This window comes from Terrapene carolina, unplaced genomic scaffold (genome assembly GCF_002925995.2).
Source record: "Terrapene carolina triunguis isolate 2854851 unplaced genomic scaffold, T_m_triunguis-2.0 Scaffold35098, whole genome shotgun sequence".
Taxonomy (NCBI): Eukaryota; Metazoa; Chordata; order Testudines; family Emydidae; genus Terrapene; species Terrapene triunguis.
Genome location: NW_020699449.1, coordinates 13,408,327 through 13,427,034, shown reverse-complemented (window position 1 = coordinate 13,427,034; position 18,708 = coordinate 13,408,327). Strand labels below are relative to the sequence as shown.

At 47.1% G+C, this 18,708-nt stretch overlaps 1 protein-coding gene across 1 annotated transcript in view; it reads left to right on the top strand.

Annotated features, from left to right (window-relative positions):
- Positions 1-33: 33 nt before the first annotated feature.
- The window catches only part of LOC113405363 (SH2 domain-containing adapter protein B-like), a 133,673-nt gene continuing 114,998 nt past the window's right edge, over positions 34-18,708 (top strand). Inside the window, exon 1 of the mRNA XM_026646522.2 lies at positions 34-657. Coding sequence (XP_026502307.1) covers positions 97-657 — 561 coding nt within the window. The 5' untranslated portion in view covers positions 34-96. The remainder of the gene's footprint in view (positions 658-18,708) is intronic.

Sequence of the window (18,708 nt, the reverse complement as noted above, 5' to 3'; positions counted from 1 at the left end):
GGCGCGGCGGTGGGCAGCGCCCCTGAGCGCCGGGCAGCGCCCCGGCCCGGCCCCCCGTGCGCCCTCCCCATGGGCGCTGCGCCCTAGCGCCGGACCATGGCCAAGTGGCTGACCAAGTACTTCAGCCTGGGCAACAACAAGGCCAAGAGTCCCCCGCAGCCGCCGCGGCCCGACTACCGGGACCGGCGCCCCGGGGCCGAGCTGCTGGCCGCGCACCGCCACACCTCGCCCCGCCTGGCGCCCCGCCACCTGTGCGACGACCCCGGCGAGCTGCTGCGCGCCTACCGCGCCCAGAAGGAGCGCGACTTCGAGGACCCCTACAGCGGGCCCGGCTCGTCCCTGCGCAAGCTGCGCGCCCTGTGCCGCCCGGAGCCCTGCGCGCCCGAGGAGCCGGCCGCCAAGCCCCCCTCGGCCGCCGGCTCGCCGCACCTCTTCCGCAGCCAGAGCGAGCGCCGGCCGCCCACCCCGCCCGACGGCCGCTACCTCTCCCCCAAGCACCGGCTCATCAAGATCGACAGCGGCTGCGAGGGCGCGGGGGGCTGCAAGGGCGCCGCCGCCCCGGCCATCACCTGGAGCCCGCCCGGCGGCGCCGGCAAGAAGGTGGGCAAGTGCCCGGAGCCGCCGGAGAGCAGCGTCCCTTCCGCCAAGCCGGAGAAGGTGAGAGCGCCGCCGGGCATGGGGTACTGGGTTTGCCGTGGGACGCGCTGGGTCTCGGGGCAGACAGGCAAGCGGTGCCCAAGCTCGGGGCTTGGCAGGGCTGTGACCCTGGTTTGGGGCAGTACAGCTGCCCGGTCTGCGGGAGCTGAAGTGACACCGGTTCTGCACACGCCCGCGGGGAATCCTTGAGACGCAGGGTGCGAAGCGCTTGAGGGGAGACCAGCTAGGGGGGCAGGTTGTCTCTTGGTCAGAAGCCTGGGCACCGCTGGGCTCCGACTTGCCATGTGGTGAGGGTGACTCAACTGCTTTCTCTGACCAAATCAAAGAGCAAGATCTGAGGCCATCATGTGTCAGAGGGGGGAAGAAAGAGAGAAAGGAGAGGTGTCCAGGTCAGTAAAGGGAGAGAGATTTTTTTAATCTCAGCGTTGCAGGAAATAAGATTTGGAAAAGAGAAAAAGAACTACAATACAGGAGTTTAACGCCAGCCACTTGGTGCTGGCACTCAGAGCTGGAGATGTTAGCAAGGTTGCTAGGAGTGCTGAGGACACATCACCATCTGTTCTATTCCTGTCTGTGATTTTGTGTCACCCAGGCATCAAACATCAGAAAGCAAGTGAAGCTTTTTACAGGTTTCGCTGTGACCTACTTTGCCTGATTTTCAACCCATCTCATTATTTTGTCTTCAGATCTGAAAAGTGATTTATGTGCTAGAATCAGGAGATTTCTTGGCTTCAATCATTTGCATTTTTCCTGAAGATGCTCTGTGGAAATAATTTTGTGATTTAAGTTATGGGTGCTTACTACATAACTTTTTGACAGCTGTTCATAGGGAAAGCAGTATACATCACCTTCCTCCTTTTGCATGTACGCTGTCTGTAGCCAGTCATACTGAACAAATTACAAAAGTTGATTTTAAGAGTAAGGCAAATGGTAGTGAGATTGCTTTAGAGACTATTTAATGGAAACTTATGCCCAATGTTTGGAAAGGCTTTAAAAAATAAATATATATATTAAGAATATAGGGATTCTCTTCCATACAACTGAATTATTTTGCTGGTCACTGCTTGCTTCTGGTGTAGGTTCTAGAATATAAGAATACCTGACCAAGATGTGATTCAGCACGTGAGGTTAGCTCCATATGTCTGTCACTGACTGATATGAACATTATGGAAGGGTTGCTTTTAGTCACTTATGTTGAAATGTAAATAGACACTAGATACTATGGTGATGAGCACCATAGAAATGCCTGTAAATGAATGGGAGGGGGAAGTTCAGTGGCAAAGGTGAAGCAGAGATTAAGGTTGAGTAAAGTCCCATTGATTACGCCATATCTATTGGTGGTTTGTGCAATAGAAGGCACAATACTGAAACAGACTTCCGTGCTTGAGGCTCAACTGTAAATATTTTGCTTTCTTCGGGTAGTATTTCTCTACAGCAGTGGTTCCCAAACGTTAACAACCTGTGAACCCCTTTCACTAAAATGTCAGGTCTTGCGACCCCCCCTCCTAAAAATGAATATTTCCAGGGATTTTGTCCTTTACCCGAGTATAAATTATAAAAGCAGTGATCTTGGAAATATAAAATTTTTTATGACATGCTTATTACACGCTATTTATTATTAATTATTATTTATCATTACAGTATTTTTATTACATTATGAAAATGGCAACACTCTTCCAAGATCTCACTTTCGTAGCTTGTATCACTTTGAATAAGTCTGTTGTAAGACAAGGCTCCTATGTTTCATCGAGGAGTATCAGATGTGAAACAGCATGAAGGGATTTAAGAAGCCAACTCAGAGTTCCTCCTACACAAGCATTCGGATCTTGAGCAGTCCAGGCAAACACCGCACGTTACAACAAAGCTTAAACTTGTTCTTGATAATCATTTTAAAAACAATACTAGCTGCCTATTTAATTTTAAAAACAACAAAATATATCCACCTCCCTTTTCATTTCTTATAAAGAGTTTTGAAGTTTAAATCTCCTCGGTGTGATAGAAATGCTTGCTTTGATCTGCTTAATTCTTGGAAGTCCAGGGGCTCCGGGCTTCTGGCCCAGTGCTGCCTGGGGTCCCTAGGGACAGCTCTGGCCGCCATTAGGAATTTTTTTCCCAAGAACCCCCTCTAACATTTCGCGAACCTCCAGGGTTCACAAACCCCAGTTTGGGAACCACTGCTCTACAGGTATGTACCAAGCACTGCAAACACTAGACCATCTATGGAGAAATCATGGCGGCCTTTGTACAGGGAAGTAGTATTAATCATTTAAAAGTGAAGCTGGTATCCCCACTTTTATTATCCTGATAACCATAGTCTAGTTTTCCCTGAGCGTAGTAGTGACTAGTTCTCAATTCAACGGCAGCATACATTAATCTCTCCTGTACACTCCAGAGTAACAGTAGGTTCATATAATCTAAATATTTGCTGGATATTATCAATTTAAATTGGGTAAGTGTGTGCATTTTTAGGCATATAACGTGGTTGAATTGAATGGTAACACATTTCCATTGTGATTTAAATGAATAAATTATATTCTATCCTAACCTAATTCCAAATAAATCAAGTTGTCAGGATAAAATAAGATTAAAACGCCAAGATATTTATTGTATTGTCAGTCAGTCATATGTAGTCACTGACTGGAAACACTTCTTTTCAAGGAAGTGAGTGATTTAAAGTTAAAATATTAATTCTTGTTTCACTTCTCCATAGGCCGCATGGCTTGAGATCTGTATTTGAAAGTGGCATGCCTCCGGCATCTCCTCCTTTGGGGCATGTATATTTAGAAAGTACCTGCCTAGTAGGGCATATGTAATGCATAATAGTTGCTCATTGGGCATGAATTTCTAAAAATCACGTGACAGTCACAAGCAAAATCATTTTACTCAATTTTAAACCCTACTGGAACAATTTTTTTTTTTAAATAGCAGCTTCTAAATCTGCAACCATGGCAGCCTGTTAGAAAACATGTACAGTATTTACCCATTAGATTGGAACAACTCAGGGAACTGCTCTTTTCAATTATATACTTGTTCGGAGGCTACAAGCTAAGTTAAACAAAACAAAAACCCAACGATCATTGTTTAAAAACAGTTTGGATAAGCAGTTGAAGGCTCTTAAAGTAGGATAATGCCAAAAGTGACTTCGCAAATCTCAGTTATCACTTTTCTGATTGATATAAGGGAGAGAGAACACAAGGTCTTAGCATTTTGAAGAACGAAACTGGAACCAGACCACGGCTGTAGTGTGAAAGGCATATATACTTAACTATTTTTGCCTGAGCTCGTGTTAGTCTTGTTTCCTGCTGTGATGGCTCATCTCAGTCATGAACATTAATGTACCTGGTCTCACGGGGGGGGGGCAAGTACTAGATATAAGTTGTCTGACTTCTCTGACTGTGCTAAGTCCATACTCAGACTGTATTTCCACATGCATGGTACCAGGCTAATATTCCACATAATAGGATTTGGAGGTCATTAGTGACTTTTCAGTGTTCCAAGGAATCCAGCTACAGACTGAGGACTCAACCCAAACAATGAAGCTTTCCTGTTTGGTAACATCAGATGATATTTCTGTTAACTTTCGTAGGAGGCGTTAATTTCCTGAACACTGACTTTCTCAGCTATAGAACAAAGAGGAACGACATAACTTTCCAGCTGAATTATTTGCTTCCTCTCAGTTGTGGAAATGAGAACTCTCTGGCTTTTCCATTACTCTGACAAGCAGCGGAAGGGCCTGGAAAGTTGGTCCAAAGGACAGGGAATCACTCTTTCTATGAAATACTCTTTAGAACCGTAAGTTCAGCACAAGATTCTCGTAGGTATTGGTTGACTTTAATAATATTTATATTTCAGTGTCCAAAGATCCCAGTTGGTGCTGGGGCCCCATGGGTGACAGTGTGGTCTACTCAGTGGGCCATGGGAGTCAGGGAACCGAGGTTCTTTTCCCAGCTCTGGCATTGCTCTGTTGTGGGAAGGTGGGCCAGTCAGTTCACCTTTCTGGGCCACTGTTTTCTCTCCTGCGCTGTCTGTCTTCTCTGTTTAGATTGTCAGCTCTTTGGGGCAGGAACTGCCTCTCGTTGTGTGTGTACAGCGCCTAGCACATTAGAGGCCTCAGCCAAGATCAGGACCCCAAGCGCTACTGTAATACAAATAATTTGCTAAGCACGAAGTACAAACGCTCAGGAGACGTGATTCTCTGCCCCAACAAACTTGCAATATTCCCAGATAACCAAGAAAAAGGGGCACTCTGCATTAGGTGACAACATATGGCTTTACTTAACGCTTTCTGCGTTAACGGTAACACTAAATGTCATAAATCTGCTCGTGTGTTAAACTGTCGAATTCATTAGACGTCAGTAATTGAGCTGTGCAGTGGGTATAGAACGGAGCTTTTTAAATGAATGTAAACGCAGCCCAGGAACCCAATGCCGTTGTGGAGTCCCGGCCCTGACAGCATGTGGCAAAGCTTACTGTGTGATGGCCTGTTCGTGAGCCTTGTGAAATATGTTTAAACCAATGGAAAACCCGCTGATCTGGCCCAGAGCAACGATTGGGCAAAAGTGAAACCTAAACACTGTTGTGTCAACTGGAGCCTCTTGTGCTGTGAAGCACCTTGTTTGCTTCGTAACTGGTCCGTGGCTGTCTTGCACTCCAGAACTGCGCTGCAGATGGAGAGGTACTTAGGCACCTCAGACAGTTACTAGGCTGTGACTGTAACTTTTGGAAATGGTGGTGGGTTTTTTCTTTTTGAGACTCCTGCCCTACATAAAGCTTTTAAAAGCAAATCCATTAGGTGCTGATGCAGTCAAAAAATTAGTTCCTGCAGGAATATCTGACATGATTTACTTAACACAAAATCAAGCTGATCCCTCACCTGCCTGTCAAAGCTGCATGTGCATGTTTGATGTTGTGACCGACAATAACCTGCGACTCGGAGGTACCTGAAGAATCAAAGCTGGTGAATTTGAGGAAAGAGAGTCCGACAAGGAAAAACATCCTGTAAGTGAAACAGTGGGAATCAACTTTTAAAATATCTAGTCAATGCATTGTGGTTCCGCAAACCTGCATGCTCCAGAGTCTCCCACATCTAGTTACTTCTGTGGGAATTCCATCTGGGTATTTCAGGACAAAACTGGGCCCAAAGAGCTTAGTGTATTTACTTGGTTTTTTTGCTCAAAGCGGTAGTTGCCATGGTAGAACTCTTTGAGGTGGAATTGAGAGGGCCTGATTCATCTCCGTCTTGCACTTTCTGTGTTCGGGTAGATGTGTGCAAAATGGGGATGAAGCATTACAGCAGCATCCTCCCCCGGTGGGATCTTGCACACACTGCCCCCTTCACCTTCTTCCACAGGTGTGAATGTCAGCGCAAGGTACCATGCGCGAGAGAATCGGGCCCAGAATGTCTGCTTATATTTAAGGTGGGCTTTTGTTAAAAGCGTATGTTTGGTTGCATTAATGAAACTTCTAGTACGGATTGTTTAAAGTGACTAAGCCAAAAGAGCCCCTCTTCCTTTAAAGGTCTGAGTAGTTTTCCTCCTTAAGATCATCTCAGGTTTCAGACTGTGGAAAAAGTGTTTGTTTTAATCACTGTTCTCGTTTCATAACAAATCACTTCCTGCACAGTCTCCTCTGCATTAGGCACGGAATGCAGTGACACATAGCAGGTGCGAGATGTGCTGCCAAAGAAGTGGGTGTATTTGATGGCATAATAAATACTCTTCGTCTGAGGGGGCAGAGCAGAAATGAGGGAGGGGCGCACAAACGCCACATGGCAGCTGCTGGGAGGTAGGGTTCTGTATCTGAAGGCGAGAGCCTCGCTGGCACAGTTGGCTGCATTCTCGCCCGAGTTTTGAGGAAGGTACGTGTCTCTGTTCGTTTGCACCCACACTGCTTCATGTGGCCAACACCACGTTGCAACATGAAGAAAAACGTTTTATTTCTGTGGGATGTAGTTCTAAGGAACACCATACACCCAGGCTAAAAGTTATGTGCAAGACGGTTTTGTTGTTTTGACCGGGACAGTTTCATATATTCCAAGCAATATGGGGATATTCTGTCTGAGCCTTTAATCTGAAACTAGTGATACTAATATAACATTCCTGATCAGAGTAATGCTATTTTTTTTAATTGAGATTTCTTTAACACATTCTTAAATATTTCCTGTTTCTTCCTTGCTGTGTAAAGTATCAATCTGTCTTTTGTGGACTCATTGCACGTAAGCAATTAAAACAACCAAAATGCATCTAATGTACATGGTGATGAAGTGTTGTGATTGATACTAGCATTTAAACAGGCTTGAACGTTGTAAGATTGCTGTGCAGAAGAGGCATTTAGATTTTTAAGGTCAAAATACTAGTATGTTCTTCTACAGTGGCTCTTATCTGAAGATCTGTAAGTACTTCACAAATGTTGAATTGCAACACTTGTTTGAGCCTGTGTACACACAGAGGTGTGATTATTCTAGTGGCAGGTCAAGTACAGCAACTGTCTAACATTGGTTAGCAATCCTACAACAGTCCAAGTGAGAAATATCTCCATTTAGAACGGTAAGGGGCTATCGATAGGCAGAATATAAGTATCTCCCTTGGACTTTCCCTGGGAAAGAAGTGCCATGCCATAGGATGTGATGTTGAGGAGTTATACTATACATTCCTAGTGACAGACTGCCCGCTGGACCATCATGGAACCCCTGTTCAGTGCTAACTCAGTAAAATGCCCCCCATGAAATAACCGTCACCCAGCTAGTCCTCTGAGATCTCCCCTCAAAGCATTGGCCCACCCTGACTGCTTGGCTTGTGAGATCTGTCCAGATTACAGCCAGGAGGGTAAGGCCAGTGGACAGTCGTCAGGGGAGGCTAGCATAGGAAAGGAAGAGGAGAATTTATAGGTTGGTATGCATCCGTTTTCCTTCAGTATTCCAGCATCCTCTGTTTTTCTCCGATTACGAAATACCATGTTGTAAGCACTCACTACTCATGGAAACTTTCCAGTCAAATATCTTCAGTATAGCCCTGCGCACATGAGCAAACTCTCTTCCACAAATAATTGAGGGTACCTGTAACCTGAGAATCTAATGAATTACTTGAGAACCTTCTTTCAGTGGCAAAAGTTAGAGTAATAAATGCCATCGATAGTGCATCTTCAGTGTCCTTGACCACCAGGCCTTGTAATTACTTTTAACTGCTTGTATTTGATGTCTTGTGACACTGATTTCCTTCCCCCGCCCTAATTGTAAGAATAGATTATTTCACATCACGCAGCTTTTCCTCTTTCCGGTCCCTCGTTCTGGCTTAGTGTCTGCTGGAGTCCCCACTTCTCGCTATATAGCCTATATATGGCTGCAACTTTTCCTTCCAGGAAGGGGTGTAGATTCTTATTTATCTAGTCTATAAGCATTGCTCCTTCACTCAGAGGGTAGTGTTAGAGAAGGGCCTGAACCTCTCTCTGTCTCTGGGGCCTCGACATACTATACCGTCTGCACCTATTTTGTCTCTAGAAATGGTGACTTTCCCATCTGGGAGCCTGACCTGAAAGCCAGTTGCTCAGCTCTTTTGATCAAGCTCTGGGTCATCGTAAAGCTATTTCTTTTGGAAATAACTTTTGACAGTCTCCTGACTGCTGTTTTAAAACCAGAACAGCTGTTAGGTCGGAAGCAGTTTCCTTAGCAGTGAAGGGTAAAACTGGAACGTTTGTGGCTTGAGCATTGCACATTTCATCACCGCAGTATCTGAGCATCTCCCAACAGCCTGTGTGGTATGGAAATATTGGCTCTCTTTTTCCAGGCTGGGAACAGAGCTGCAGAGAGGTCAGAAGAAGTCAGGGTCAGATTGGGAAGAGGACCAACTTCTCCTGAGTGCTTCTCGCTTTTTGGGCACCACTGAAATGTTCTTGTAAGGTCAAGTTTATGTTCTGAAGGTGATGCTTTTTCTGTCAAAAATACTGAGCTGAACCTAGGTGTGTCCACCCTTCTCTGGTACTTAGACACCGGCTAACCTCCTAAACCCCAATAACAAGGGTGATTCTATTTTTTGTTCACTACTTAGGGCACGTCTACATTTAAAATGCTGCATTGGCGCAGCTGCACTGCTGTAGCGCTTTACTGAAGATGCTCTACACCGACAGGAGAGCTCTCCCGTTGGCATCGTTAATCCACCTCCCTGAGAGGCGGTAGCTGTGTGGATGGGAGAAGCTCTCCCCCCGACATAGCACTGTCTACGCGGGGGGGGCTAGGTTGCTATAACTACATTGCTCAGGGATGTGGATTTTTTGCACCGCTGAGTGATGTTGTACTGACATAGGTCTGTAGCATAAGTGCCGACTCCGTGGGTGCTCCGGGGCTGGAGCACCCATGGGGAAAAATTGGTGGGTGCTCTGCAGCCAAGATCCCTGCCCCCCCTCCCCAGCTCGGCTCTGCCTCCTCCCCTGAGCGCGCCGCGTCCCCGCTTCTCCTCCCAGGCTTGCTGCCGCGAAACAAGCTGTGGGAGGGAGAGGAAAGGAGCGGGAATGCAGCGCGCTTAGGGGAGGAGGGCGGGGTAGGGGTGGAATCAGGGCAGGGCTGAGGGCGGGTGGGGGGTGGGAGCACCCCCTGGTGCCAGGAGAAGTTGGCGCCTATGGTCTGTAGTACACAGCAGTCCTTAGTGGTGAGCGTAATGTATTAATGTTTATGATGTGCTCCGATAGAGCAGTGATAAGTGTTACAGAAAAACTTAAAAAAAATTAAACTTGATTCAACCACAGTTGGTTGAGTTGTCGCTTAGAGCTATGTGGCGAGCAAAATCTAGATCTTCTAGTGCACTCTTGTTGAGCCGTACAATTCCTGTGTTGTATCTAGCTGTGCTTTTTCTCATGATGAAGTCAGTGGCGACGTCAAACAGGAGAGGTGAGACTATATTCTAATTTGGCACCAGTGTCTAGGTTGAACCATTCCCTCAAGCCTGTGTGTACTTTCTGTGCATGCCGCATCACAGAAACAATGGGGGTAATTAATTATGAAAAAACATATCTAATGAGAACCCCAGCAACGCCCCATTCAACCTTTACTTGAGAAGGCAAAGGAACAGTAGAGGAGAATCTTCATGTACTTTGGCAGTAAAGTGCAAGCCAATGGGAATACACCTCTACCCCGTTATAACGCCATCCGATATAACACGAATTTGGATATAACGCAGTAAAGCAGTGCTCCGGGGGGGCGGATCAAAGCAAGTTCGATATAACGCGGTTTCACCTATAACGCGGTAAGATTTTTTTGGCTCCCGAGGACAGCGTTATGAGGTAGAGGTGTATCTGGAAGGGAATAATGTCCTGAATTGGCAAAGTGGCAACTGCATTCCCCAGCTTACACAAGATTGGGTGTACTGACAATCTGCAACCTGATAACTCTGTCCATTTTAGTAGTGTGTCAGGAGGATGTTAAACAGCAGCTACGAAACTTAAATAGTTTTAAATGCGCAAGTACAGATAACTTGCGTCCAAGAATTTTAAAAGAACTGGCTGAGGAGCAGGCTGGAGTGTTGATTTTTACAAAGCAAACGGCTTTGTAAAATGCTAGCTATTAAATGGAATGAATTTGTAACAGATACGGAGATTTGTTAGCATTTAACAACTACTTATCTCCAAAGTTATGCAGAAAAGAAGATGGAAATAACTGGGACCGGCGTTAAGAATGAGGCCAAAGTGTCTGCTATGGCAGGCATGCCGTTGGGCAGCTGGAAAAACACGGACAAGGGGCCGACCAAAATAATCCCTCCACCGAACAGTACTTAGGGAAGAGTTATGGGCTTCAACCACATAGACAGCGACCCAGGCCGGACAGCATTGGTGGAGCCTTGTTTGTGTCCTAAGCTATGTCTGACGGATTCAGAACAACCAGTAAGTCACAGCTGCAGCTTGTGGAGGAGAAAAGGACCATTTGGTGTGGGTGTGTTTGCAGGGAATGTGACCGTGTTCCATCTCCAAACGGAGAGGCGGTGCTTTGTCTTTCGTGGGTGCCGTTTTGTCACAAATGAAAAGGAGTCTCACCTCTCCCGTTCATGAAGCAGCCCAAAACCATTTCTGCGCCATGAGTTTAAAGAATGCGATGGGGGCAGAGGGGGAATGCTGGGTCACATGGTGGTGGTCTGGTTGCAATCTGAATGGTGACGTTGTGGGCCATTGGAGGAGATCATTTAGACTTGTGCTCACGGAGCGTATGTGTTGCTGGAGATTGCTTGACCCATGGTTTTTAATGCCATCTTACGTACTGCAAAGCAGTCTGTGACTAGCCCCTTTAGTGTGATTCTCTCTTAATGGTCTGGTGGGAGTGCCTTGCCTGTGGATGCTAGCTGTTGTAATAAGGGTACCGTAGGTGACTGTCTCTCTCCTATTCCTGCTGCCAGACTGCTCCCCCTGTACGGCAGTAAGGTTTCCCCACAAATGCCATACTTCGGGAGCAGGGTGTAAATCCTTCAGAGCTCTTGGGATGATACTGTTCAGTTAAGAGTAGATGTGTGGTGCTCCTAATTGTGTGCTGGGTCGGTCTCCTGGATCCTTCGTGCTGAGGACCTCCCTCCATTGGAATGGGTTGGAGAGGCTCACTGTGCCCCTGGAAGCTGTACTGGCTTGTCCCTATCGCATAGTGAATGTGTGTGTCGCCTGCCCTAGCTATTGTTTTAACTGATTTATTTGATAATGGCTTGGATATCTCTAAACGTACCTCACTCCTATGTATCAGGCTATTCAGCTGCCCCTCTCTATGACCGGGGATCACAGCGGTGGCTTACAGAGTATTGGGCTGGTAGGGAGAACGCAGCAGCCTGTAGTCCTGCCTCTACAGCCGTAATGGGTCTAGAATTCTTCCCAAACTCTCGAAGTGTGGCATCGAGTTTCTCAGATCCGACGTCGGGCGGGGGGTGGGGGCTGGCTCTGAATATCCCAGCTCATGATAAACTTCTATCCTTAAAAAGCGACAAAGAGTCCTGTGGCACCTTATAGACTAACGGACGAATTGGAGCATAAGCTTTCGTGGGTGAATACCCACTTCGTCAGATGAATGTAGTGGAAATTTCCAGAGGCAGGTATAAATATGCAGGCAAGAATCAGTCTAGAGATAATGAAGTCAGTTCAATTAGGGAGGATGAGGCCCTTTTCTAGTGACTCTCCTTCCCAGGGAATTGTCACAAGGAAAGGCCAGTAATGCGCTCTTCCTCCTACCCACCCCACCACACCCTGTCTGCCTACTTACCTAGCATTAAGGAACCAAACTTACTGGCCCAGATAAGCGTGCTCTGTAATTTCACATATCTGTCACCGTTTCTTTATATCCTCATTCATTCTCCTCCACACAACATTTGCTCTGCCCTAGAATCTGTCTGTTGGGTGGCACTGCTGAGATTCATTAGCTGGCGATGGGTTAATGAGCAGATTCTGACTGCACAGAACAAATAGCTCCTTATTGCTACCCGAAGCTCAGTTTGTTACTCTGACGTACTTCAGCACCTTTTGTTCACTATCGGATTGATTTGTGCCTAAGTAGTACCCATTCCCTTAGGGCTAAAGGATGTATGCAGAGGTGTGTGCTACAGTGTTACTGGGTAAGTCCTGCTGAAATTCTGCGCTCTCAGGCTGATGGGTGCAGGTGAAAGCATTGTTTGAGGTTGGGGAGGAAAGACAAAATCTACCCCATTTTCATTCCTGGTGCTTCTTTCCGGACAGCAATACTATAATCCTTATGTGACTGCAGTTCTATTTGTAGATACATTAATGCTGCCTTAATATCAGGGTGGATAAAAATCAATGAGTTTTTTTAAAAAATAAAAAAAAATCTAATTTTTTTGATAAAATGCTTTTTGAGGAAAAAACCTATCTAAAGATAGTTTTAATTAACATACATTATAGCTCAAAGATATCTCATCATGGAATAGGGATTATAAATTCTAATTCTGTAGTATGAGAGAATATATTCATGTAATGTTTAAGAAAAGTTTTGTAAATGACTTCCAGTAGTTCATGGATTAGGGACCCAATCTTATGGGGTTCCAGGTGCTTCGGTATAGATTTAGGTTAATCTTTCTATCTACCCAATGGCACTCAATGCTCAATCTAGAAGATACCATCAGAGATGCTTAGTTTTGCAGTTCTCAAACTGGATTTGTGTCTCCAGAAATAACATTTGTTAACAGCAAAAATGTTCATAAATAAATAAATAATATATAGAGGTGAGAAATAACAGATCTCAACCCTATTGTCCCTCTGCAAATTTGTGTACACAGAGTCAATCCCTTACCTCTCTCTATAAAAGTGCAAAGTTTCAAAAAATTCAATGAATAGAAATTGTTGGAGGCGGACTAGATCTGGACAAGGAGAAAAAGTCTGGAGATACATGTGAGAAGGGAGGGACAGGCAGTAGAAACAAGTGAAACAGTTTGAGCAGCATATTCCAGAAGTCTTGAGATCTTTCTGAGTGTAGCCTTCATTGATTTGAGATCCACCATACCATTCTCTCCCTAGAAGGGAAAACCTATAATGGCAGCAGGCCATCAAAGAGACCCAGTTTGGGTTTCGTCTTTCTCTGAGTTGTGAAGAATATGTACACCTCTACCCTGATATAACGCGACCCGATACAACACGAATTCAGATATACGGTAAAGCAGCGCTCCGGGGGGGCGGGGCTGCGCACTCCGGTGGATCAAAGCAAGTTCAATACAACGTGGCTTCACCTATAACACGGTAAGATTTTTTGGCTCCCAAGGACAGAGTTATATTGGGGTAGAGGTGTATTAAGGTTATAACAACCAACTAGACTGCACTTTTATGTAGAAATCCATGATTAAATCAAGTCTTCCTGACTAGTGCTTTAAATCATGATTTAAATCAACGTGCTTAATATGCTGTATTCTGGGCCTAAGCTATTCAGTATCTTATGTTTTCAGCAGCCTCTGACTCTGTTAAATGCTCAATATGTGTCTTATGCCCTAAGCAGGCTTCAGATATAGGTTTGGAGCAAAATCAATTTGGCCTTGTTACTGACTGGCTTTTCTTTCTTTCCTTCTACATCGAACAGAGCCACATTCTGAAAGAGTCCTCGAAGGAATTCAGTAATGATGAAAACTGTAGCCAGTGGTTTAGCCTCCACAACGGGGAGCTTGCTGACAGCAGTTTTTAGAACAGCCCTTTAAATTTGAGTTGGAAAGCCAACAAGCCACTATTACCCAACAATTAAATTGCCAAGAGCCACAGTTTGGGCTGCGAGTGCTTCAAATGGTTTTTGTGGATTTTCATCTTAATTTCTTTTTAAATTGCAATTGTGAGTCACTCTTGGGTTTTTCTGAATATTTGTTGTCAGAAACAACAGTAACCCATTGTCACTTTGCTACAGCTATCGTGAAGTGCAACATTTGGTTGGTGACAACACACTTTTTGGTTTCAGATGGATTTTGCTTGTGTCACCAAGTTGCATTCACTTGCACTCTTAAATTTCTTCAGGGTGACTTTAGTCACTTGCCTTTTCATATGGTGCCTCTAATCCAGGGGTGGGCAAACTTTTTGGCCCGAGGGCCACATTGGGGTTTCAAAACTGCATGGAGGGCCAAGTAGGGAAGGCTGTGCCTCCCCAAACAGCCTGGCCCCCTCCCACTTCCCACCTCTGACTGCCCCCTTCAGACCCCCCAACCCATCCAAATCCCCCCCGCTCCCTGTCCCCTGACTGCCCCGACCCCATCCGCACCCCCGCCCCCTGACAGGCCCCCCGGGACTCCCACGCCTATCCAACCCCTCCCAGAACCTCTCCCCCCATCTAACCTCCCCCAGCTCAGGGGCTGGGCAGGACGGTCCCGCAGGCCAGCTGTGGCCCACGGGCCTTATTTTGCCCACGTCTGCTCTAATCTTAAGGATGCAAAGCATGTCACTAACTACATATACAGGGGTTATGTTGCCCCTTGCTGTATTCCATCACCTCCAATGTCTGGTGTATAACAGCTCACAGCACCACGATAGAGTTCCTGATGGGGAAAAGTGAAGGGAGAATGTGTGGACACAATATGTTATTTGGGTTCAAAATAGGTAACCGCTTGCTCTTGCAAGAAGTGCCATGATGTATTAAGACATTGCATAGACAGGAACTAAGCTCTGATTCTCATTGAAAATACAGTACTACCAATAACCCAGAGCCTAACCCACCCCAGTCATGCTGGAGGCACAGGTGTGTAATTCTCGCTCGACAGGAAGAGCGCTCGCGAGTGAACTTACAACACTAATGCAGCAGTTCTCTGATCTGAGGACCAAACAGGCCTGACCTTGCCAAGCTTGTGCGATCTGACAAGATCACAGCCCACAGTGCTATGGCTGTAGGTGAAAATGTAACTTCTCTTGCAAAGCATCTCAATTGATCCTGGCACAACAGTGTTCAGAGAGCAGTTTAAAGGAATGCAACCCCCCCACGCATGTACGTTTGTTAACTAGCCGGTCTCTGCTTTCTACAGCTATAGGAAAGAAATTCCAGATGAAGTTCTGCCCTCCTCTGCTCTGAGACTCCCAGTGCAATGTGCGGCGGTGAGAAATCAATGTTTGCTTTTTGAACGTGCTGCCCTTTGAACAAGAATCCCTGAGTCAAGGGGAGAAGCACTGGTGAAAGCGGGGTCTGCTTGCCTTGCTCTAGCATGCTATGTGGTGGGGTCACCTTGGTGTGCTGACATTGCTTTCACGCCTTGTGGCTATCCAGTAAATCTCTGTGCCATTGGGAGCAACCGGAGATCAGATACAGGGACGAGGGATGGTAAGTGAAAGTTTGCCAACACCTCTCTGTGCTCCTACCTCCTTTCCAAGTCCCGCTGCAAAGGAGGGACTTGACTATGGCTGATGCTGGGCAGACGAGCTGGAGCCGAGCCAGAGATCTCCTGCGACAGATCTCTAAGAAACAGTCACTTTGCAGGCAGTTTAAATCCTAAATCTCCTCTGTGGGGATTTGCGGCAGCTGGCAGCTATGTATGAAACGCTAGGTTTAGTGAGTTCTCCGTAGTAACAAAGAAAACAAGTGAGCGGAACCTTGCAGGCCTTTCTAATCCCTTCTCCCCTGGAACTGCCAAAGGAAATGGCTTTAAAAAGTACGTGAAGTTGGAATAACTGAGACTGATTCTTCAGCCTTGGACAGCCCTTCTCCGTGGAGAAGTGAAAGTTTCCAAGACTGGCCTTGGGCCTGCAGAGCTCTGCTTCAGGAAGAGATCTGTTTATCTCTGGTATTCATCTGCCCCCCTTCACTGCAGTGTCACGGAGCCTCGCGATCTTTAGTGTATTTCTCCTCGCAGCACCCTAGGGGCAGGGCCGGCCGATATCTACATTGGACAGCTGGGACCTGAGGCATAGAGGCCAAGCGACTTGCCCAGGGTGACATGGTATGTCTGTGGACTTGGACCCAGGTCTTCTAAGTCTAGGCTAGTGCCCTGACCACTGGTCCATCCATAAGAACCTAAGAACGGCCCTACTGGGTCAGACCAAAGGTCCATCTAGCCCAGTATCCTGTCTTCAGACAGTGGCCAGTGCCAGGTGCCCCAGAGGGAATGAACAGAACAGGGAATCATCAAGTGATCCATTCCCAGCTTCTGACAAACAGAGGCTAGGGACACCATGAGCAATTAAGAAATGAAGGTGTGTGTGAGGGCCCTGGGTCAGCACGGGAAGAGGCCGTCTGGTGACTTCCCACCCCCAGCTCCCCAAGAACTAAAACGACTGGTTCCGGGGCTCCAGAGAGTCCCATCTGGCCCAGCACAGTGGAAAGAAATCCCGTTAGCATGGGCGTCCAGTGACCCGGCCGTTGGGGGGGAGACTAGCCCATGTCCCGTCCCCATCCCCCTCCTGTGCAGGAGCCCAGAGCACCCCCATCATAGCCCGCAGCCCCAGCGCCAGCCACCCCGAGTCCCTGCAGGAGGCCAGGCCCAGGCCCGGCCAGCCCCTGCCAGGGCAGAGCTCCAGGAACTGCAGGAGGGGGTCTGGGGGGTGGAGCGTGGGCCCACGCCAGGCTGTTTGGGGAGGCACAGCCTCCCCCAGGCTACGATCCCTGCTGCCCGTGCCTGTTAGCAGGGTGCAGGAGTGGGTTTCGGGGTGAAGAGTCAAACCAGGGAGTCTTAGAGGCGCCTTCCCACTAAGCCAGAACAGCGAGCAGTACAGTGAAGTGTCCTTATTTGACTTCTTTAAGGGTGGGAGTTGGAAATGAATCTGTAAGAGACAGTTCGCTCGTTAAGATGTTGCCAGAGGCAAAGTTGCGCAGGGGACTAGGTGCCGCCACTTCACTTTAGGAGAGCTCTGTACAAATTCTTTCTTGGCCCACCGGTGAAAATGAGGTAGGTGGTCTAGTTTTATTCCCTAGCAAACCTTTGCTCCTACGCTGGGAAACTGCCACGCAACTGCACATGATTGCTAGTCCCTGCTCCGGAGGCCGTGGACTGAACTAGCAGGGGTGTTGCGGCTCAGAACCCAAGTTCCTGATCCAAGCGGCGTGGGGAAGTTTGCCCAGGATCTGCTCCTGCTAGCACGGTTCGTCAGTTTCGCTGTCCCAAGCCTGACCTAGGCCTGGTGTGCTCTCCTAAAGAAATAATCAATCTGCCTGAGTCAGCCATGCCAGGAGCTGCTGCTCCTGCCGTAGCATGAGCTGCAGGTGTGTGAAGGGGGCAGCAGTGCTGGAGATAACTAGGGGAGGTGGGGGGGAGCCCTTGCCCCGAGCTGCTGGAGAATCAAGGCTTTTAATATCAACAATTTCCACCTCACCATCAACCTCAGCCTGGACCAGTCCCCAAAAGAGATCCACTTCCTGGACACTACAGTGCAAATAAGTGATGGTCGCATAAACACCACACTATACCGGAAACCTACTGACCGCTAATCTTACCTATATGCCTCCAGTTTCCATCCAGGACACATCACACGATCCATTGTCTACAGCCAAGCCCTAAGATACAACCAAATTTGCTCCAATCCCTCAGACAGAGACAAACACCTATAAGATCTTTATCAAGCATTCTTAAAACTACAATACTGACACATAAAGAGAAGGGAGTTACCTCATAAGTGGAGGACCAGTGTTGACAGGGCCTGGGGAAGTGAGGAAACAGATTGACAGAGCGAGACGGGTACCCAGAAGTCACCTACTACAGGACAGGCCCAACAAGGAAAATAACAGAACACCACTGGCTGTCACCTAGCTAAAACCTCTCCAGCGCATCATCAACGATCTACGACCTATCCTGGAAAACGATCCCTCACTCTCACAAGCCTTGGGAGGCAGGCCAGTCCTCGCTTACAGACAGCCCCCCAACCTGAAGCAACTACCAGCAACTACACATCACACCACAGAAACACTAATCCAGGAACCAATCCCTGTAACAAACCCCGTTGCCTATTCTGTCCCCATATCTACTCTAGTGACACCATCAGAGGACCCAACCACATCAGCCACACCATCAGGGGCTCATTCATCTGCACATCTACTAATGTGATATATGCCATCATGTGCCAGCAATGCCCCTCTGCCATGTACGTTGGCCAAACCGGACAGTCCCTACGTAAAAGAATAAATGGACACACATCAGACATCACAAATGGTAACATACAAAAGCCAATAGGAGAGCACTTCAATCTCCCTGGACATTCAATAACAGATTTAAAAGTAGCCATCCTTCAACAAAAAAACCTTCAAAAACAGACTTCAAAGAAAAACTGCAGAACTGCAATTCATTTGCAAACGTAACACCATTAATTTGGGCTTGAATAGGACTGGGAGTGGCTGGCTCACTACAAAAGCAATTTCCCCTCTGTTGGTAGTGACACCTCCTCATTATTGGGAGTGGACCACATCCACCCTGATTGAATTAGCCCTGCCAACACTGGTTCTCCACTTGTGAGGTAACTCCCTTCTCTTTATGTGTCAGTATATTTATGCCTGTATCTGTAATTTTCACTCCATGCATCTGAAGATGTGGGTTTTTTACCCATGAAAGCTTATGACTCAATAAATCAGTTAGTCTTTAAGGTGCCACCAGACTCCTCGTTGTTTCTGTGGATACAGACTAACACGGCTGCCCCTCTGAT